At 42.4% G+C, this 23,742-nt stretch overlaps 1 protein-coding gene across 1 annotated transcript; it reads right to left on the reverse strand.

Moving 5' to 3' along the window:
* Positions 1–294: 294 nt before the first annotated feature.
* PWP1 (PWP1 homolog, endonuclein) lies at positions 295–16,759 on the reverse strand. Its single transcript, XM_053406039.1, has 15 exons — positions 16,594–16,759; positions 15,399–15,457; positions 13,732–13,904; positions 12,492–12,577; positions 10,710–10,806; positions 9,517–9,627; positions 8,287–8,417; positions 6,758–6,831; positions 5,516–5,612; positions 3,866–3,927; positions 3,350–3,461; positions 2,790–2,880; positions 2,188–2,309; positions 980–1,085; positions 295–586 (listed from the first exon to the last, which is right to left on the reverse strand). Exons 1-15 carry the CDS (start codon positions 16,657–16,659, stop codon positions 474–476), a joined length of 1,500 nt encoding a protein of 499 aa, XP_053262014.1. The 5' UTR covers positions 16,660–16,759; the 3' UTR covers positions 295–473.
* Positions 16,760–23,742: the final 6,983 nt, after the last annotated feature.

A 23,742-nucleotide genomic window follows, 5' to 3' on the forward strand; every position in this document is an offset into this window, starting at 1 on the left:
CATTCTTTTCCTCAAACCTTTTCTGCTCAGGCTGCTTCTGAAGCAGCAGGTGGCTGGCTGAGCTCCGCGCTGAGAGAAAGCCACCCGGCGCGGAGCCATCCTCCTCCCCCCCCCCTGCTTCAGAAGCAGCAGCAGGGGCAGTGGGCTCCGCTCTACGCCGGGCGGCTTTCTCCTGGTGCGGAGCTGCCCAGCGTACTAGGCAACTGGGCTTATAAGACAAACCCCCAAATTGCAGCTGCCAATTTGGGGGATCGTCTAATACGCCCAGTCACCTAATACGCCGGAATCTACGGCAATTTCCCTTTCTGTTCACTGCTCATTAGAGAGAAAAGCTTATATGGGCAGCTCAAGCTTTTACATTAACAGATTTTAAGATTAGATTTGCCCAATATCTAGGTGTAGATAAATCATTTTGGCTCAGTCATGGAATCAATATTCACTTTATATTATACAGTGCAAAATGTAATACCAGATCATGGTTCCATTACAGCATCTGGATCACTGCTGCAGCCACTAGCAGAATTTTTTGCTTCAGAACTTGATGTGGCAACTACCAGCCTCTGTCGGTTTCCAAACACTTCATTCACTGTAACACAAATAAGAAGAGTAGTTCTGTTAGTACTACTACATAAATTCTGGCCTTTAATAATTGTCATGTAAGCCATCTTAATGTGTTTGTTGCACACTTCTTTTAATCCAGGAAATAATGCAGTACACAGATGCAGTACACCTTTGACAATCCCTTCCCTCATTTACAAAAGAAATTCAGGAAGGCTTGGAAGTATTCTCTACTACACTTGGGAGCAGCTGGCGTAATCTCTGTACTGTCTGGTAATAGATGGTAGGGAATGCTAAGTTGATCATTTCTCTGACATTTTATACCCTATTTTCCTGTGGCAGTTTGCCTAGTCAAAATACTGCTTTCTCAGGACTGAACATGCCAACTAGAACTAAATGCAGATAAAAACAACAATCTCACCTGCAGAAATTGTGCTTATGTCCCAAACACGTAATCCTTGTTTCTCTCCTCCAAAGGCATAAACAAATGGTAAGTCTGGGCAAGATGCTGCACAGAAGAGGACACCCTGTGGGCAAAAACAGAAAAAAAGAAGAAGAAGAAAAAAGTTTATGATCCCCCTGGAAACTCAGCTACCTACCGTATTTTTCGCCACATAGGACGCACCGCCCCATAGGGTGCACCTAGATTTTTTGGGGGGGGGGAATAAAGGGGAAAAAAATTATTTCCCCCCCAGGCGCGGGGCTGGCACGGGGGAAGCCCGAGCTTCCCCCGACCCCAGAACAGGCTGCTGCCTGCAAGCCTTGCAAGCCGGTGGGAGTTCCCCCAGGCGCGCAAGGCTTGCGGATACCTGCGCGAAGCACGGGGCGTCCTCCGGAGGGCGCCCCATGCTCCGCGCTGCAGGCTGCCGCCCGCAAGCCTCGCGCGCCCGGGGGAACTCCCGCCGGGCACGCAAAGCTTGCGGATAGCTTCCTGAAGCCTGGAGAGCGAGAGGGGTCGGTGCGCACCAATGCCTCTCGCTCTCCAGGCTTCAGCGAAAGCCTGCATTCGCCCCATAGGACGCACACACATTTCCCCTTCATTTTTGGAGGGGAAAAAGTGTGTCCTTTAGGGCGAAAAATACGGTACCTTTCCTGAGAGAGAATTGAGAATGTATGCTTAATATGGACATGTGCTGCTACAGCTTCCTGCTACATATCCAGTCTCAAGCTAGTGTATAAAACTTTGCATAGGAATCATAGTATCAATAGTTGAAAGGAGGAATGAGGAACCTATAGGCTTCCAGAGGCTGCTGGACTACAACTTGCATAATCTTTGGACACATTGCCCTGGGGCCAACGTATTCTCCACTAAATGCAGATACTGATCTTTCAGTATTTTGAATGTTCATATTTAATACATGTGCTTTATATAATACTAGCATTTGTTTTACAATCCTTTTTGGGTGGACGTGTACTACTTATTTGATATTTTATTTGATATCTTACTCTACACCCACTTCCAAATCTTCCACGGATGTTGTGAGTGTGTGAGAATTAAAACTCTGAAACTCTTGATACATTAGATAATTCTTAAGACTGATCTGCACCTGGTTCATTTGAATGACCATATGCCAGACAATCCTAAAAAGAGAAGACTGGTTATTTTTTTTAAAGAAAGATTGAAATTACCATTTTCATGTCCCTGGAATGAACCAAACTAGGTTTATCTCCCAATATGTCCCAAATTTTCACATATTTGTCTGCAGATGCTGTCACAAGACATCCTTTAATCTGGCTGCTTAACTGTAGTCCTGCAAAACACAAGCATACATTTCTACTGTAGCACTTTTAAAAAAGAAATCGCAATGAGCTAAAATCCAAGTTTTGCATTATAACAAGGGCAGGCCTAGAGGTTGGCAAAGCTGGACATTTGCCAGAGGACCTACTGACCCAATAAAAAACATTGGCGTTTGGGACCCAAAAAGAGCATTACTGTCTTGAACACACACCCTTCTCTCCTTTTCAAGTTAAGGGCACACACTGAGGACTCTCAAAGTCCTTGGTTAGCAGTACCAACCAATCAATCACTGCTTTCCCTTCCTCTGCTAAAAACAAGGTATCTTAGATTTCCTATTTCATCTGTCATCTCTTATACACTGCACAATGGCAAGTACATGTTTGTCTCAGGCATGTCTATACAGGATAACTAACCCCCATCCCGGTTTATATTGGATATACTGTATATAGAAATGAGACCTAGCATTTGTTTGGGGCAGAAACAGAAAATTTACCAGATACTTCTTCGTTATGAGCTTTCACTGTAAATACTGGTTTATGTGAACGAGCATCCAGACAGTATACAAATCCATCTTCTGTGCTGGCCTAGAGAAAACAGTTCCAAGCACTGTTAAAAAGCAGAAGGAATCAACAGGACAATATTTGGAAATGCCTGGGTCAAGCTCAGCCCCACAAATGATGCCATCAGGCCTCACACAAGCCATACCCAGAAGCAAAAGAGGGGTGCGGATGAGCAGTATCTGCGGCAGTAAGGACTCGGCACGGTCTCGGGGAGAAATCGGGGACTGTGTCTGACCCATCACCATTGGTGGAAGTTTGTTTTTGACAGAGCTTGTTGGTAGCAGGTACAGTGGAACAGCAATAGATAGCAGACCTCAAGCCTGCTGATTAGTTTAATTTTTGTGGGTGGCATTATGTTCCAATTGAGTATTTGCTGTCCATTCATTTTGTATGTTAAAAATAGCCTCAAGGACCTTCATTAGGAGAGGTGTAAATACATAAATAGAGGGGAAAACACAAGGCAGAAAAAGGTAACAGGGAGCCTTGTACTTGCCAAGAAGTGGTGAGGGGAAAAATGATTCCAAGTCACTCTTTCAACCTGCCCACTGAAGCGCCAGATTCGATGGTTATCCTGTGGACTTCTGCAGTCATACAAAATTGCTGATCTGGAAAGCAGAATCAGAGCATTGACTCAAGCAGGGTATCAAGTTCTTTTATTTGGTCAAATGCGGATAGTTTGTGTTCAACCTTCTCCCTCCACACCTGTGCCAAACTTTTCAAAAGCTTGTTAATTCTAGGTTAAGTAATTGAGAAAAGCATAGCATACCCTAAGACGTTGTAACGGTAAGAAAATCAGACTGAACACTACCGTTCAGAGATCACCGAGGAAGGAAGTGTAACCAAACCAGTGTGTCAGACAACATAAGGTTAACAAAAGAATAAGCCAAACCATACGCTGAAGCAAAAAGTGATTTTAGTGCCACATTATGATTTCTGTACTCCTGTTACAATCATGCAGCTCCTACACTGTACAAGGAGAGCAGGGAAAGTATAACATGCCCTTCCTTACTTGTCATAAGAACCAGAGACGAGAGTCTGTGTTTCAAAAGGATGAAACTGCAGCGTCTGCACCTGCAAAGAACATTAGATTTGAGAAACACAGTTCAACTGAAATTCACTTGCACAAGATATACTGTATATGATCTCATTTTGTGTAATTCCTGATACATGAAATTTTTCTACAAACAGCCAGGTTTCTGGAAATCTGGTTACCTGCTACCTTTTAAAAAAATAGGTCCATTCCTTAGCATGCAAAATAAATATTGGATCAAAGCTGCAGATGTTGGAGAAAGAAAGAGTCCTGGTGCCTGGTCAAGAATTTTATTTACTTTTATTATTTACAGTTTCTGACAGTAGCAAGCAGGCATTCCTACATAACTCATCTCTCTGCAATCTAGGCATCCTGATGGAGAGCATTACAAGCTGAAATGGTGTTTCACCTGATTAATCAAATTTGATAGTTGACCTCAATTTCTACCACGGAGCTGCCACCACCTGCCCTTCTAAGAAAACTGTAGCTAAAGGTAAAACCCAAAATTAAGAGGCATTTTCCTTTGTGTTATAGTTTGGTTGTGAAACTTAAGTTGTTTCGTATACTGCTAAAACCTGTCTCAGTGGTATTTGCACTTAGTGTTGCACTTAGTGTTACCATCGGCAAGGGATGGCGGGCCTGCTATGATTTTAAACAGCAGAACAGAAAATGGCAGTAGAGGCGGTTTTTCATCCTTGCAGCAACATTAAGACAAGAGCACCTGCTGAAACACCCCTATCTACATAGCCATTATTAAAGGAATGAGCTCCAGCCACCTTTGGATTTGATTACTTTTGTTAGACGTGGTGTGACTGAAGTGTGAATTTGAGGTTTTGAACCCAAAGCTGCTTTTTCCCATCTTCATGTTTGCCTGCTGACATTCAAATCTGATTATTTTTACAAAAACAACTCTTTCAAAATCTGTTTCATTTCAGTTTTACAACTGGCAGACAACATTTCTCTCAGGTCATAAAACCTTGCTTGACTAGTGCCTCATGTTCCATACCTCTTCTAACCTGTTATTTCTTTTTTCATCTAAATCAAGAACTAATGAAAACTCAAAGGAATAAATGTTTCCCTCCAATCACATTAAGTGCTTATAAAAACCTTCCTACCATTATCTTGCTTACCCCTGGAAGGCTCTGCTATTAACAGAGTACCTGGAAAGGCACTATTCATCTTACCAGCTCCCAGAAGGGAGAAGAGCAGGAATACCAGAGCTTGCTTTTGATATACACCCAGAGTTCTAACTGCTTTTTCAGGCAGGCTCCTGTCCTTAAGAACTACAAGACTGAAATAATGCAGCAGGTAAAACTTCCTCTGTGCCGGGGGCCTTAATAAACTCTCATTTGCCACACAGGTGCTAAATGTACTGCCAGCAAAGCAGTGAGAAGCTGATTAAGCTAATTACCAGTAAAGTGGTCACACAAATTTCCCATGAAGCCAACTGGCTGGTGGGCGCTCTCTTTGCTGTTTTCTGGTAAAAAGTTAACACTGGGGGGGGGGGGAATGGGTTACCAAGTCCATGGCAGTTTATGCCTATAGCTAGACTTTAAATGTGCCACACATTTCTTTTGTTTTGTTGTTGTAGAAATACTACAGTCTATGGTTCTGGAATCATCAACATACCTTGTCTGTGTGAAGAGAAAGCGTTGCTGCTGGTGTGCCCCTCGACATATCCCAAAGAATTACGGAGTGGTCAGCTGATGCACTCGCCAACACAGATCTGAAGGAAAGAGGTGTGTGGATTCATATGAACAAAGTGAAGGCCCAATGGCCCAAGTGTAGACCCATTCCATACCCATTTTGGTCTCTTTTCAACTCCGCTATAGGCTCAGAGATACAAAACAGCGCTGCCTAAATACAAAAAACGGGTGCATATCGTTTTAAGCAGTCATTCCAGCCATTGAAATGCGTATGCATTTTTAATAGCTTACATTAGTATTTGAAAGGTGTGTTCACTGCATTACAAAGGTAAACAAAGATTGGCAAAGGCTGGATGCAATTTGCTTCCTGATCCCAGCATCCTATCTTAATGGGTAATTTAGGTTTGTTTCCTAAACTATTTAATTAACCTCCACAAAAGGTAGGAGATTCCAGGGGCAAGCTGGTGCTAAGGAGGAAGACGACCAGCCTGCTGCTGCTGCTACCTACCTGGCAGAGGTTTCAACTACTTACCCAACACTACCTAGTCTCACAGCCAACAGCTAGAATATTAAAAGGGCAAGGCCCTGTGGTTTGCTGACTAAAAAACATCTGAGCTAAGAGCCACCTGCTGCAATTGTCCTGGAGCAACTGATAACCATGATTCCTAATAAGCCAGGCTGTCAGACTGGAATGGGGACCTCTGGAGAGTGGAGACACTAAAAAAACTAAAGCAATTAAAGTTGCCGGTGAACTCCTAGCAAAAAGAAACACAAAAGCCTTGTTTAGACATTGGATCTAATCTTACACACACACAGGAGGTGGCAGCAGGTACTACCTCTACATTCAAATGTACATCTACAAGTACAGGCTTGTACATGCCTTAGCACATGGGCACTGCAGATCTGCAGAGTCTGCCCCTCACCCCCCGTGTGGCCTTTTACGCACAGAGGACTAGACCTAATATCTGAAAAGGACTTCAAATGGAGCCCCAGAGAAATATAGAAGTTTAAAATACATATCTACACCAGAAATTGGTGCAAATCTCTCTTTCACACATAGATTAATTTCCCCCTTAAATATCTATGGCACAGCGAGGGCAGAAATCTATTTTCTACCATATTTCCAATAACAGATATTGAAGAATTGTGCGCAAGTATGCGAATACACACACAAAAATATTTCTACAAATTATCTTTACACTGTGTTATCTTAATTTTTACTTACCTGAGTTGTTTATTCCATGAAAGGTCAAGCACTGCATCGGTATGCCCTTCTTGATGGTCTTCTTTAGACGCATTCTTTATATAAAAACGTTAAGAAGTCCTTTATAGCTTCCACATTTACTTCAATAAGCAAGCAAGCTCAAGCAGCCAATTCCAATGCTCCATGGAGCAAACATGGAAAAAGCACAGGGTTGTAGCCAGTGCTGATCCTACTCGGAGCTGGCCCACCAATATTAACATGAATAACCTAGGCCCAATCATTTCAAAACACATAGCCCTGGTCCAGAGAGTTCCTACAGCTTCTGAAGCAATTCCAGTTTATATTCTCTTGCCCCACTTAGGAACATGGCAATCTGCCTTAAACCAAGTCAGACCAGTTGTCCACCATCTAGTTCACTGTTGCCTATGCTGAATGGCAGCAGCTGTGCAGGGATTCAGACATGAGTCTATCCCAGTCCTACCTGGAGGTGCCAGGAATTGAACGCTAGGCCTACTGCACACATACCACATGCTCCACCACTGAGCTACAGCCCTTCCCAAGATACAGCCAGTCTCTTTCCATGGGCAGAACTTGCAACCTAAATCCTCGGTCTCTTTCCCCCATTCTGTGAAGCCCCTTCACAAACTGAAGCGCAAAGAAGAGAGGCTAGATGTCTCGAGGAAATACTTTTGGACTAGCTGAAGATCCCACAAGATGCTGCCCGCCCCGTGCCTGATTCCAACCACAGTGCCCCCAATCCCCACTTTTCATCTTTGTCAATGTGGCTACCATCACTGGGAACAGTCTACTGGGAACTAGTCCCACCCAAACTCTTCTGAATTACTGTATTTTTCGCCCTATAGGACGCACTTTTCCCCCTCCAAAAATGAAGGGGAAATGTGTGCGCGTCCTATGGGGCGAATGAAGGCTTCAGGAAGCTCTGTGCAGCCATAGGGAGCCCGGCGTGAAGTCGTGCCAGGCTCCCGAGGGCTGCGCAGAGCTCCCTGCATTCCGAAGCCCGGGGCGCGCTGAAGAGCACGCCCGGGCTTCGCACAGCTCTCCGCAAGCCTGGGGAGACCGGCGCGACTTCCCGCCGGGCTCCCTAGGCTTGCGGATAGCAGGCTGTTCTCGGGGCTGGGGTTGGGGGAAGCTCGGGCTTCCCCCACGCCAGCCCCGCCCCTGGGGGGGAAATAATTTTTTTTCTTTATTTCCCCCCCAAAAAACTAGGTGCACCTTATGGGGCGAAAAATACGGTAAATCCAAGTTACCTCTCTCTGTTCAGACCTATGCATAGAGACACTCCTAATGAGTTATGACAATTCTCCAGTACTGAGTTCCAAACATGATCAATCAATTCCTCCCCTCCTTGGGTATCTGTAAACTGTTTCCGAAAGAAACAAAACCACTTCCTGGTGGGTCTGTAAATAACAAATATATCCAATGGTTTGAAAATGCAATGTGTAAGCACAGAAAGTGAGCAGCTCTTTTTGGCCTTCATCCCAAAAGGTTACTACTGACTATGATATTGATAATAAAGTCAGCTTACTTACCTTTTTCCCTTTCTTCTTCTTCGTTTTTGCTTTCTTGCTTCCGAGGGAAAAGACTGGCTCTAAACTATCCACTACGTCAAGGTCCCACACTTCAATAACAGGACTCATTGTGCCCACGGCAACATAATTCCCTGATGGAGGAACACCCAAGATAATCAGGAGTTACTTCATGAATCCTGCACATTTTTAACACATTGCTGGTGTCTGCTATTTCCTCATGGAACTACCTCAATAGGACTGCAATTTTTAAATCAGGCCATCTCATGAATTCACAATGTTAGATTTCTATTGGTACGCTGTCTTGAGATTGATTTTACCATAGGTAAGTAGGATATAAATGTCTAAGTAAATAAACCACTTCTCATTGAAAATAAAGATACTTGTTTGTTTTTCTGTGGTACATACACATATTATATACCACCAAATATGCACATATATAACATACACATGTTCCCCAGCCCTATACCATTGTCATAATATATTTCAATTAAAATGTGCTGTGAGACAGAGTGGGATTTTAATCACTGTCTTTGTATCCTGCATGCCTTCAGAGACACAATAATCTGCCAAAAGACACTTAGCGAACTTCACAGGCAATTGGAAATCTGAACCTAGGTTGCCTACATCCAAATCCAGCACACATTTCTCAATATAAATATAAGGTGAAAATTCACACATTTAAAAGCTACTTGGAAGAATTATCAGAAATTCTCAGAACAAAATAAGTAGCAGTTATCAAGCTTGCACAAGACAAAAAATGAGGGACCATATCAGCAGTATAGGGGTGCATAATAGGGCTTTTTTAGTGGCAGATCTAAACTATGGAACAGTCTCCCCACTAAGATGCAACACACCTCAGCATTGTACTCTTTTAGAAGGAAAGTGAAGATATACCTCTTTCAATAGGCTTTGGGAGGTAAAGAGCTGTATACTCTGTCTGAAATTGCACCCTCTATTTTATTTTATGTTGCATTTACTTCATATTTTCCCCTTGGGTATAGAATATGTTCCAGTGTGTTTTAATATGCTGTACACCGCATGGTGACTGCATGGTGAAGGATGGTATAGAAATGCATAAATAAATAAATACAATTCCTGAGTGGTTAGTCTTTTAAAACAATATTTTTTGGGGGGGGGGAGAGAGACAGGGATGTGTGCTGGCCAGATGTGCCAAAACTGCTATCCAAAAAGCACCAAATGGAATTTAGAAAAAACTTGCAATTAACTTACCTGCAGAATCCTCTGGGTTAGGATCAAAGTTCAGCCATTCCGCACTCAAAGGATATGCTGATAAGAGGATATCATGATGGACGTAAAATGAGTCCTCTTCATGGTTATAAACTGTATGAATTAAATTTTGTAATTTATATACTTTTCGTCAATATCATCTTAAACTTCTTCCACATATGTCAAGGTGACACACAATACGATAAAAACAGCTTTAAATAACAGCTAAAAACACAGAAAACAGCAGCAAATGAAACAGAGACACCCATGGCAGAGACCATTCTGCTGGGAAAGCTTTCATAAGTATGTTGCTTAGAGATAATAGTAATTAATAATAATAATAATCTCTTGTGGAGAAAAAAGGTAGACTGGTTAACAAAGCAGACCCTTGAATATGAAGCAAACATGCAGTTATGCCAGTGTGCATCAAATACTGAAAACACCAAATGTTAGGTATGTGAAAGCACTTTCCAAGATCCTTCAGCACCACAGTATAATTTCTTTAGGTCAGGCCCACACAATTTTCAGCTAAAGCCTGACAGGCATGAACTGTGGCCTGACAAGTTCCCTCTTTCTATAGTCCCTTGTAGGAGGAGGGGGAAACTGATGTATTGCAAAGTTGCTGACAAAGTCTCCTAGCGTCGTTAGCGAGACACAAAGTTGTGTTGTCAACGGCAACAGTTTGACTTCTGCATTTAGCAAGTTTAACCACCCCGAACAAGAAACACACTGGGCAAACAATAGTGCAAAGGGTGAAAGATGACAACTCAGGCGTGTTGTGGCCCTAGATCAGGATTCCTCAAAGGAAGATTCCTCTGGAAACTGCAGCTACAAAGAAGAGATGGATCCACTCTGTGGTTCGTGCCATATGGGTTTGGACATCAGAGTATCCTGAGCCGCAAGGAAACACCTCTCTCACTGGACTCTGATGGTTGGTCTGCAGACTCCAACCCATCAACCACCCTGACTCATGAGGGCATTAGGTAATTCTCATCTGCCAAAGTCAGCTTGCAAGGTTGGGAACAGATGCAGATCTGGCCCACCAAGCCAAACACATTCCCTACCCCTGCTGCAACTGTAAAAGGCAATGTCTGAAGTTAACTCGTTTTCAAATGATGGAAATCAATAGGCGAAAGAAGCAGTTGACTGTAATAACAGATAAACCAAATATTTGCTAGCAAGAAGGCTTTACCCACCGTGAACTTCTAAACTGCAGTGGTCCTTATCAACTCTGCCACACACAACAAAGTTGTCACTGGGCTTAATCATGAAGTCTTCATGCTCATATTGCTCCTAAAAGAGAATGCTCAGTAGTGTTAGAACACTGCTGTACACAATGGTCAGAATCAAAGGCTATTTTAGGTGCGTTCAAACACTTGGGAATGACCAGTATGCCCCCACTCACTTCCACTTCCACATAGCTACTTACTCTTGAAATTCCCCACTGTTTCAAAATCAGTTGCCATGTGATACAGTGAACTGCTGCCCAAGGGAACAAAGTCTCAATTGCTTTGGGCACTAAATTAGTGGCTTGATTCTTTGGATATCAGCTTAAGCTTCTATGAATATAGGGGTCAATAAGCATTCAAAAACAGCACTGTGCCTGATGGGATAAATAAGGGTGCAATCCTAACCATGCTCTCTCAGATGTAAGTCCTAATGAATACAATGGGCCTTACTCCCAAGTAAGTGGGGTTAGGATTGCAGTCTAAGCATTCAGAAAGAGCTTGAAGATTAGCAGGAAGAACTGGGATATCAGTGCCCCAAACTGAAACCTCAAGTAATATTGTTGTGATTATCACATACCTAACAAAATTACTACATATACAGATTAGATATGCATTTCATCATAATAAAGTCAAGATGCACCATTACATTTCATCCCCGCCATCCCTTCCTCTTCCCCATATTTCAGAACAGCACCACCACAGAGCATACAAAAAGAGTAGCAAGATAATCCACCTCACCCCAAGCCTCCCAGAGGATAAAGCAGAATGCCTTCAGACAAAACTGTCAAAGAATCATACAAAAATATGATTCTTTGTGTATGCATGCACATGCGTGTGTTTACCTTGCTTTTATTATGTGATGAAGAGCAGTATATAAATTTAATATGTGTGGTTAGTGGGATTTCCTGATTGACTGACTTCACTGGGATTTAGACCCAAATAAGTAGGAAATGCAAGGGACACAGGTGATCTAAACCACAGAGCCTAGGGCTTGCTGATCGGAAGGTTGTCAGTTCAAACCCCCCTGCCACGGGGTGAGATCCCATTGTTCGGTCCCAGCTCCTGTCCACCTAGCAGTTCAAAAGCATGTCAAGTGCAAGTAGGTAAATAGGATAGGTACCACTCTGGTGGGAAGGTAAACGGCGTTTCTGTGTGCTGCTCTGGTTTGCCAGAAGCGGCTTAGTCATGCTGGCCACATGACCCAGAAGCTGTCTGCGGACAAATGCCTGGTCCCTCAGCCTACAGAGCGAGATGAGCACGCAAACCCCAGAGTCGTCCGTGACTGGACCTAACGGTCAGGGGTATCTTTACTTTAAGCAGGAAAAGCAGTCAGATTAAAGTAAGTCACAGTGTTGAAAAGGAGCAGAAGACCATCACTCTAACTTCACACTTAGAGAAAACCATCAACAGAGGTCAATTTAAGGAACCCTGAACACAGAATACAAATGAAGATGAGAAATCAGCCACCTCAAAAAGCTGGTCTTGAGTGTAAGGAGTTCCAAATGAGGCTATACTTATAAGTGAAGGAACAAACTCAACTAATTCTTTATAAATTTAAATATTTCTGTAACAAGGGACGTGGGTTAAATAACTAGACACCATATGAAGTAAGACAAAACCCAATACACAAATATGCAGGCTACATGCACTTGTAACCCTAAGGGTACCACTGCATGATGTGAATAGATCAAACAGCTAGGAGGAGTTTAGAAGGTTTTGCTTCCACTTTTGTTCAACAAAAGTACTCACTGTATCTTTAAGAGTGACGTAAGGATCATTTTCATTGCTTCCATACACTGTGAGACCTGCTAGGGTCTTTCCAAGACTCTCAGTGCCTGTAAAAGAATATTCACAATTTCACATGGCAGATTGTGCTAAGTAAGTCAAACTTACATCAAAGCGAAACCTTAGCAAGCAACAGTTTCCTTAGTAAACTTATTGGTCAAAATGAAGCACAAGAGAGAACATAAAAGGTTTTATGATGGAACAATCAAATGCTATTTGAATTGTCATAAAACTGTCTGCCTTTAAAAAACAACATTTTAGCAAAAAAAAGCACAGCTCTCCTTCACCACAAGGTTTTAAAAGCTGGAGCTTAATGAAAATTCACTGAAATATATTTACTATGAACCAATTTAAGTGTAAAGAGGAGAAAATATCCACCTATTGCAGGGACATCTAGCTACAAAAAAAGTGTTTAGAGCACAGAGCATCTGGGTTCAAGTCCAAACCGAATAAATTGATAATGGATACCTAGTTATTTTTATTCTGGTGCTTCAGTTGCAGTAGCTTTTTTTCACCATTTATTAGAAATTTTCCACATCCTGTCCTAATGGGGAAGAGTGATGGCTTTTTAAAAAGATTTGGTGGATCAAGTTTTCCTACACACTCGGGGTTTAAATAATTGACAGGCTTAGTGATAAGAGTCCTCTCCTGGGATAATAAGAAGCGCTTTGTTAGATCAGAGCAAAGGTTAATCAAGTCCAGCCACCCTTTTTCTCACAGTAGCCAACCAGATACGAATCATGTGAAGGTATTCATTCAACTTGCAAGTTTTGAAATGTAATCATATACATGCCTTCAGAAATAAGTCCCATTTAGTTCAATGTGCCTTATTCCCAGGTAGATTCTTAGTTTTTGGATCCTGGGACTGGAGGATCCTTCCCCAAGGCAGATTATCCTGTCCACGAAGCCCTTTCTGATCTTCCAAACCCTGTGAAGCCCAAACCTCCTTTGCATTATCAAAAACAGATGAAAGTCAAGTGGCACTTCAAATGAAGCTCCTTGCCCATAAAATGTATAAATCCATTTCCCTTGACTTCCTAAAAAAGTACTAATTCCTGTGAGGTGTTTTCAACTCTATACTCTTTCCTTTGCAACACTGACCCTTTGTGATCTATCTTCCAATACTCAGAGCAAACATATTACAACATCTTGTGAAGAATTTGCTGGTGGATGGTAGGAAACACAGAAACAAGTCTAATGTTACCTTCATCTTCCTCATCATAATTATCCAGGTCATATTCTGCCAGTTCATCGTCATCCAGCTTTTCATTTTCTTCATGGTCCTCATCGTTGGGAGCTGAGCTAGTTGCCTCAGCATCAACAACATCCATGGTGCCTCCTGAAGCCTCCTGTTCATCATCATCATCACTAGCATCTCTTTATGTAAGAAAAAGTACAACATACTTTGCACAACTGAATGTCACAACTTAGTTTTTAATCACTAACACACAATTCCATATCACTTCTTTGCCACTGACTCTGCAAGTCTTAAACACACTTCTTGTGGAGCAAATCACATTGAACTCAGTGCAATGTTCTCCCAAGTAAGCATTCATATGGAAAGGATTCAGTTGTAAGTCTCACACCTGCTTCCTTGAGGTTCACTGGTGTATTAGTACTGAATAGCAGCAGCAACCACCTTAATGACAGAAATGAACAGGCCACACATCGCAGTGCCAAAGCTGCAGCTTTTACTCTTCTCCTAACATGAGGGAACCTGTGTGCACCTAAACTGAACCAAATACCCTCCATATATAAGCCACCTCATCACTCAAGTTCATATGCACATGAAAGCTCATACCAAGAACTAACTTAGTTGGTCTTTAAGGTGCTACTGGAAGGAAAAAAATTTTTTTTGTTTTGACTATGGCAGACCAACACGGCTACCTATCTGTATCAAGTTCATAGGTTCACTATGACCTTATACACAGTGGCATGCTCAGCTTGTGTAGCTTTATTTTATTCCCCTCCCATACTATTTTCAAATGTTTTGCTTCCTCTATGGACCAAAAAAGTTACAAAGCAGGGATGTGAAAGTTAACATTCATATCCTTGCTCTTGGCAGGTTTACTCCTGCAGATGCAGAAGACAGTATTATTTTCCTATCCTGGGCTGAGAGATGTTCTGCGGAAATCAAGTACAAAAATGTAACACATGAGCAATAATCTTTTAAAATTATTATGTCTTTTGAACATGTGCAAGCAAAGGTGTAACAGAGAACAAACCTAAAAATACACAAGAAACGGTTTTCTTTTATATTCTTGCTTATACAATTCTATGCTTCTTCACCATTCATGTAGAATAAGATGTCAATGGCTACCAGCCATGAAGGCTATGTTCTGCCTCCACAGTTGGAAGCAGTAATGCTTCTGAATACCAGTTTCTGGAGACCACAGCAGGGAAGAAGGCTCATGTGCTCAGTTGCTGCTTGTAGGTTTCTCACCGGCATCTGGTTGGCCACAGTGAGAACAGGATACTGGATTAGATGGGTCACTGGTCTGATCTAGCAAGCTCTTATTATGTTCTTATTCAACTCACTCTGTTAACCTGTCCACCTGACAGGTGCTGGAATGCAGTAAATTTACAGTTTATCTAGGCACGTCAAAGCAGCGATTCAGTTAAACGTATTACAAACTCATATAGGGAAATCTGGTAGGGAAAGACAGGACTCCACAGCGTCACCTGATGTCACAGTGTTATATCATATATACAACACATATATTTTTCTTTACAAATCCAGCTGAGTTCCTAGATTAACCTGTCTAGGATTAAAACACCAGGGGTTTTGCAACAAATTAAACCTTCACATAGATATGGCCTACAATATATTAACTTTTCCCTAATTTCTGCTTCAATATTACAAAGACTTACTGCAGTCTCTCTTTGGCTTCAGAGACCAAGCGTTTCAATTCATCTGTTTCAAGATGAACCTGCAAAGTGGACGCAAAGAATACAGAATTACAATTTAATTCATGTCAGGTAGTTTTTCTTTAAAAGGACATTTGAATAGGTTTGTAAAGAAGTTCTATCAACACAGTCTAGCAGACAGTAGCATCCTTGACTTTTTAAAAAGTATGCTTTTATTCAGCCCAATCAAATAAGCCATTGAAAACAAATGGAAACTGATCATCAATAACACCACGGAACAGCTGTGCAGTCACCTTAGAACAATATTTTCAACAATGAGAGGCACTGGGTGGACAAGCTGGAATTGGAGTGTCCCAAAGTAACAGATATCCACATTCTATGCAACTTTTCATTATGACTAGAGACTTCTCCAATACGGCTCCATCAGCAATCCTCAAGCAAAATCAAGAAGGCTGCTGAATGCTACAAGTAAACACTGGGCCAAGCCTTGGTGGGTGAGGGATGTTACACAAAAGAAAAGGGGCAAAAATGGTAAAAGTAGCAACATGGCTCCATTAGGGGCAAAAGAAAAAGAGGCAACAGGTTTTTTTATGACTATTCCCTTGCTGGGGTTTAGATTGATTTTACATGAAAACAGAAGTTGTTCTAAGTCACGTTATAAACTTTAGAATAAAAGACAGGATATAAACATTGTATAATAATATATACCACAATGTATTAATAAGGACATGTCTCACCGGGAGGGCACTACAATCCAAGAAGCAGATCCTAATAAATGTTGCCTTTTATATTTTCCAGGAGACAGGAGATATGGCTTCTCTATTCGTACGGTCTTTGCTGCCATCCAACACCCTTTCCGATACTTTAACACGCCCAAGCCTACTTAAGCTCCCAATACAAACACACACACATGGGAGTAAGCCCTACTTAGCTCGACGGCCTTATTTCTGAACAGACTCGTGCAGGACTTGCGCTGAGAAAATCCACAGCGCTGTTGCTGCTGTTACAAACCGCAGACCAGAACTGGCTTCGCCCTCTCTCTCTTTCAACCATTTTCCTGCATGAGCACTGATAAAGCTCCCTCGTTGCATTGGTAGCCCTGTAAGTGGTTGCACCGCTGCCGCTTCGGACTAACGAGAGAGACGCTCAGAGGCAGCTGGTGCCAGGAAGGAAAGCCGCTTCTCGCTTCCACGCTCACCTTGTCGGGCGTCTCCTTGGCGACGCCGCGAGGAACCCAAGCAGCGCAGGTGACGGGGCAGCTCATGGCCTCAGCTGGAGAAAGGGAGAAGCCACGCGACCCCGTAGGAACCGTCCCCCGCTTGCACACGTGCGAGCTTTTTCCGGCAAGGGCCCGCTTCTCCCCGCCTCCCGTTCCGCCTCCACCCTATCAGCTGCCGGCGTTCCCATCATTACGCCAGGCGCACGACCTATCGCTTTCTCCGAAAGGAGAGGGCCTTAGCGAAAGGTCGTGATGTCATCAGTACGCGCCAAGCATCAGAGACGCTCATTCCTTCACCCCCTCAGTTCCTCCCTCTCTCGTGGGCGGGGTGACGTCGGCCCTCCCACTCTTGCAACGTCACCCGCAGACGCTATGGAGGGAGTGGGGCAGTTGCTGATAGGGCACGAGCTGTGCTTGCGTCACTCCGTTCTTTCGTTTTGCGAGGCGATGCTGAGGCGGGGAGAGAGATGGGGGTGTTGCGCTGATGGACTCCAATTCCCATCAGCCCCAGTCAGCATGGCCGATCGTGAGGGGTGATGGGAGTTGTAGTCCGGCAATTACATAAATACACACACGTGTGTACATACAGTATAATTCTATTACCTATGCATATTAATATAATATAAAAAATCCCCGAAGGATTACAGGTTTACCGTATCTCTCTTGCGCATTTATTAGGAAGCAAGGAGCATTGAACTCAACATGATTTAATTCCAAGTAAACATACACACACATACAGAATCGCTCTTCCCGCTTCTCTAGTGGCAATTTTGCCATCTTCAGGCGGGTTGGGGTAATCTGTGGCGGATCTGAAGAGCACTATGGTGAGAGTAGCTTAATGTAATTAGTCAGACAAACATCTAGGGTTCCAGACCTCTCCCCCATGGAGGTTTTGTGTCTCTTAGCACAGTTGAATGACAGACAGAAAAGCAACATGTCATGTCTTCTCGCCCCCCCACCGCCAAATCTGCATATTTTAAGATAAGTCTTGAAACGTTTGTGGCCCCACATCTTTGGGATACTGCCCTGGGAAGTTAGTACTGTATAGCCCTTTCCATGTATGCAATATCTTTAAGGGTAAAGGTAAAGGGACCCCTGACCATTAGGTCCAGTCATGGCCAACTTGGGGGTTGCGGCGTTCATCTCGCTTTATTGGCCAAGGGAGCCACCTTACAGCTTCTGGGTCATGTGGCCAACATGACTAAGCCGCTTCTGGCGAACCAGAGCAGCACAAGGAAACGCACAGCGCCACCAGTGTCCCATGCAATACCTTTAGGAGGTTCTAAATACTTACTTGGTTACTGCACTTTGAATTGAAGTTTTATATGCTGCTATCTTATTTGTTATTTTAATTATTCAGGCACATCATAATAATAATAATAATAATAATAATAATAATAATAATAATAATAATTTATTTGTACCCCGCCCATCTGGCTGGGTTTCCCCAGCCACTCTGGGCGGCTTCCATCGAAACCAAAAATACAGTAAAATATCACAGATTAAAAACTTCCCTGAACAGGGCTGCCTTAAGATGTCTTCTGAATGTCAGGTAGTTGTTTATCGCTTTGACATCTGATGGGAGGGCATTCCACAGGGCGGGCGCCACTACCGAGAAGGCCCTCTGCCTGGTTCCCTGTAGCTTTGCTTCTCGCAATGAGGGAACCGCCAGAAGGCCCTCGGCGCTGGACCTCAGCGTCCGGGCAGAACGATGGGGGTGGAGACGCTCCTTCATGGACTGATTATTTAACCTGTATTATTTAGTGTGTTGTAATTCGCACTGTAGAGGTTTTGCCAGAAAATCAGGCTAGAAATCTGTGAAATAAATGGCTATAACAGCAAAATCAACAAATTGTCTCACATTCCAGAAAGGTTGGTGAAGGCTGATGCCATTGCTGAAGGCTTAATTTGGTAACGGGAGATACAGCTTCAAATCCCAACTCACTCCATGAAGCTCACTGGACAGCTTTGAGCAAGTCATTATCTCTCACCTTAACCTACTTCACAGGGGCCTTGGAAGGGTAAATTAAGCTGTGTGGCAAAACATTTCACCCACTTCAAGCTACTGTAGAAATTATTAATACCAGAAGTATATACATAATTTCCTTTGTCTAATATTGGGGGCATGCTGCTGCACTGATTTGACTTCTTAATGAGGATTTGGGCTAAGAGAGAAAACAAGATGAGAAGCATTGATTAAGCCAAGAGAGCTGTACCTCGCTTTGCACACATACGGTACCAGGTGCAAAGAGACTATCACTGCATACATACTAACCTATTTATTCACCACTCCCTAGTGGCTTTGTGAAATTTTAAGGATGACTGTGGCGTTTCGCCGGCCCCAGCACACTAAATGACAAGTTTATTATCCATAAAAACATATTTTAATGCCAACAACTAATTCAAAGTCAAATTCCAATGGTGCTCTTACAACAGAAATATACAATTTGCACAAAACATGGCTGATCTGACAAGAATGTTTCGCAGGCTAACAATATATATAGATATATGTATATAGATGTAGATAACTTCCTTATTAAAGAATTTTATTATGCCAGAAGTCATGCAAAGAATTTCAGAGCAGTAAACACAATAGGAACAATCACTTGTTGACATTTCCAAAAACCATTCAAATACAGAAACATTAGGCTATAGATAAATATATACATACACTTATATTTTTGTTGCTGTTTGTGTGGTCCCTTCTGTGTTCCGTTGAAGCACCCCACTCTACCCTACGGGGTCCTTATTATAGACATCCAAAAATAGGATTTGGAGTATTTAACTACCGATACAGACCACCAATATAAACTCTTTGAGATTTCTACCTTAGATCCCTGTAAATGAGGCACTTAACCATTGGCTGGGAGTTGGGGCAGGAGTCTGCAACGCAAGTGTCCACCTCCAAAGCCAATATTGATTCTAATCCATAGTCCTTGGATCATTTGAAGTGAGAGGTTGCCACATACATCCTCATTTTGCTTGATGCCAAGCATGCTGTAGTCTGGTTCTAACACCCATTAAACAATGGTTTTCAAACTCTGTTCCAGGGAATGATGGCACCGACAGTGATGGGCAAGCTTTCCAGTAAAACTTGTCCACCATAGCTGATTTTTTCAGCAAGGAATCCTTATTAGCACAATTATGACAAAGAAGCTTACCTGAAAGGTTGCCCACCACTATAGTCTGCTCTCTCAATCTGGAGTTGCAGGGGAGTGTTGTCTGTTTTCCAAGGGGCACTCTTAGTTGATGGGGAGTAGGTTGCCTCAACATTTAGTAGTGTTCCCAAGACAATGCCCCCAGATCCTCTGCAATAATGGCCTAGTTCACACACAACACTAAGTCATGGTTAATTAAACCATAGTTTCTTAATCCATGGTTTATTTGATAACCTGAAGCCTGCCTATGGTTTGTTTACTACCCAGAGACCACAGCCATAGTTTGTTGTTGGGTTATGAATCTTGGTTTGTTTTAACTATGGCTTGGTGTTATATGCAAACCGAGCACTCTACCTGAACCATGGTTTCTCCCTCCCCCAAACCCCAACACTAATCTACAACAGCAAGAGCAGCTGGAAAACAAACCAAGCTTTGGAGAATCAAGCCATGGTTTATTTAATCATCTGTGGAACAAACTGGTGGCTAAACAAACAATGGCTTAATGTTAAATGTAAACCAGGCCAATGGCAGGTGACCAGGAGCCCTTCAGTACACAAGCTGATGTGAAAAGGCTTCCCTAAAGGTAGAAAAGTTGAAAACCACAGCTTTAGAACCACATCCTCAAGAATCTGGATCCCCTTAATGCAGTAGTGCACAGCACCATCAACAAACTAATCCAGTATGAATAGAGGAGGACTTGTAATGTATCCTCTGGTGTTTAAATGTGCATATTAATATATACAAACAAGCTTCATTAAAAAAAAATCAAGATGCAACACATTTTACTACTTTATTTACCCTGGTATGCTCCAAAGAATGTTCTTTACCTTATTTTATTGCGAAGTCGCTATAGCCATGATCCACATAGCAGTTAAGCCAGAGTGCTGGCAGTTAAAGCAGACAAGGCTAATGTAGCTTGAGTCCAGCTATAGAGGCTTAACTTGTTTGTGCTGCAAGACCATTTTACAGAATACAAATACAGCCACTTGTTGGCTACCTACCAATGCAATCCTTGTGAAGCAACAAAACTGACCCAGTACATGGTAGATTGAATGGGCTACAGTCACCTCTAATGTCACTCAGCTGACTTTCAGATGTATACAAAGTAGGCTGAATTGGCACAAAAACTATTTTTTTTGTCGGAAGGAATTGATTTCACTGAAACTAACTGACGTTGTGTCTGCATTCAGACTGTGATGACTGAACTATAGACACCAAATCTTGTTCACTGAAATCTTAAACCCTGGAGTAAGGCAAGTAAGATATGACCTCAGTGAATCCCTTTAAAAACACACACACACCAAAAAAACTAGACCATTGAGTGTCACTTCCATGCTCTCTTGATATAGGTGAAGTCTACTTCCATATACCAATCTAAATGTCGATTAGCACATAGACCAGATATGCAATCTCCTAACATCATGTCAGTAAGCCTGAACATTGCAATAGTTATTGTTTAAGCATTTTGATAATGTCCTCTCTCACAAAGCCACACAAAAACACACACATTGCTAGGTGTCCTGATTTGGTACGGATAATACAGGGGAAATTCCAATCACATCATGAATCAAGATCTATCCCTTTCAAAAGAGGTATATAATTTGGATTTGTAAGGCATAAACAGGACCTTCCTATTATTTTCAATTTTTTTCTTTGCCCCAGTTTTTCCCCATGAATTTTAATAGCCTATGGCCTGAATGTTGATGTTTGCAACCAGGCAAAACCTATGTTTGCATTTTTAACTGTCTCCATCAAGCCATGAGTAGGGTTCATTCAGTGACACGGGGCCTCTGAACAGGTCTAGGAGATGAAGCCAACTCAGGCCCAAGGAATTCAGCCAGGGCAGGCAAGGAGACAGAACCAATGAGGGGACCCCTATGGAATCTGACATATTTGGGAAAGCAGAGTAGTTGCTCCTTCTGAAAACAGGCAGGGGAACAGGTCAATTAGAACAAAAAATTAACAAGTCCAGGAAACTAGAGCAGAATGTTTTAGGGAGAGACAGGATGGGACAAATAAGCTCTGTGTATGTACATATCCAGGCATTAGGGTAGATTTGACACAGGGCTTGTTTACTAACCAGCACTTAGGGGTTATTATCCAAGTCAAAATACACACACAAGACTTTCCAGGATCTTCTGCACCAGGCTTCTTCAACCTTGTGCCCTTCAGATGTTATGAACTATAAATCCCATAAGGCTGTTGTAGAAAAATGCCAATACTGGACCCCAGGCAAGTTGCACTAACAACTCCATACCTTTCAGTTTTTTCTCTAGACGAAGGATACGGAACCTAGAAAATCATACCAGGTGAGTACAGTTTCCATGGGAAAGACCCAGGACTTCAGTCACAGCCCACATGGGGGGGTGTCATTTAAACTTTGTAGAGCAGTACTCATCTAACTTGTTCACTCCCACACAGTTCAGATAATGTTTCAAGGGTCTTTAATTCCACAAAGAAGAAGTGCTAAATCAAGATCCCCTGATCTTTCCAGGGCTCTTCGCACTCTACTTCTTGAAATTATAAGCAAAAAAGGTTGATGGAGAGTTCAATGGCTAATTGTGCAAAGTGGCCTCTAGTGTAGCAGAGAGCAATGGGCTTTATGGCTCAGAACTTTGCGGCGTCCCAGAACATGCCATACAATCTGGAAGACATATAAAACATTTTCATATTGAAACTTCTAATTCTAATTGAGAATTCATACAGACCTGTGAAAATTTAAAGAGATTATATGTGATGGTGATGCATTTTGTCCTACTATGAGCCCTATCCCTCTCCAAGTCAAGTCAGTAATAAGAAGATCTGTATGGGAGGCAGGATTCATCTTTTAATGACTGTATAGTATCAGTTAAACCTGTCTCAATTATCTTCTTGTGCTACCAGCTTCTTGGCTTTAGATCAACCAAGTCACGTACAGTTGGCTCCCGGGAAAGAGCTAATGATTTTACGCTTGAAGAGCAAATCAGATTAGCCCGTTTTTGAGTAACACAATTAAAATGACAACTTGCTTGTCTCAAATGTTGCTGTGCGTCTAATACAATGTGCAAAACAGATTTGCAAAATTACATTTGGCAAAAGTATGGATCCTAATCTCGTTGAGAGGGTTTAAGAGAATGCACAAGAGGAAGACTGGTGCTTAAAATATTCTAAGGTGTGCTCTTGGAAAATTACATGAGACATTCAGCGTCTAATTGCGTGATTGAACATATGTGATTCACTCCATGCCGCCTACTGAATATATTATGCTGAAAACAAAACCTTTTGTTTTGACAGTTAAAAAAAGCCAGTTCAATGCTAACGTCAAAATGGTAGCGTATTAGCAAACCGACATTCATATGATAGGCTGCTGGCATTGTGTACATGGCATCCTCTTTTTCTGCTTCCGAGGGATGAGTAAAATAAATTGCTGTCCTTGCATGTTTGTTTCCTTAGTGCAGGAAACTTGTTCCGTTCCACTACCACTATTTGAAAAAAAACAAAAACCCTTTTCTATTCATAATGCCGTCTTCTAAATAATTTGCCTCTACTTGATTGCCATCTGCACAGTGGACATTACTGCTCAATAACTTGCATGCCAAAATAGTAAACATATTTACCTGGAAGAAAGCTTTGCAGTTTCCCACATGCTACAAAGCAGTTCTTAGGATTAAAATCTAAGGATGTGATGTAAGTTGCCCTTGAGTATTTGTTTTTTCTGTAACCAATAGCTAGTATGGAGGGCCTTAAATCAGGTCAGAACCATGACATGGGGGAAGGGGAGTTTTAACTATTTGCCACCACTTTGGGCTCAAATGAAATTGGCCCCCACTCTGCCTGGGCAGAAATCTTCCACTGGAGGTCACACATTTAAAGTACATGGCTTGCCCCAAAGAATGCTGGGAACAATAATAGTCCATTAAGGATGCTGGGAACTGTAGCTCTGTGAGGGATAGATGACAGTTCCCAGGATTCTTTGAGGGAAGCCATGAGT

Source organism: Podarcis raffonei, chromosome 10, assembly GCF_027172205.1.
Source record: "Podarcis raffonei isolate rPodRaf1 chromosome 10, rPodRaf1.pri, whole genome shotgun sequence".
Classification (NCBI taxonomy): Eukaryota; Metazoa; Chordata; class Lepidosauria; order Squamata; family Lacertidae; genus Podarcis; species Podarcis raffonei.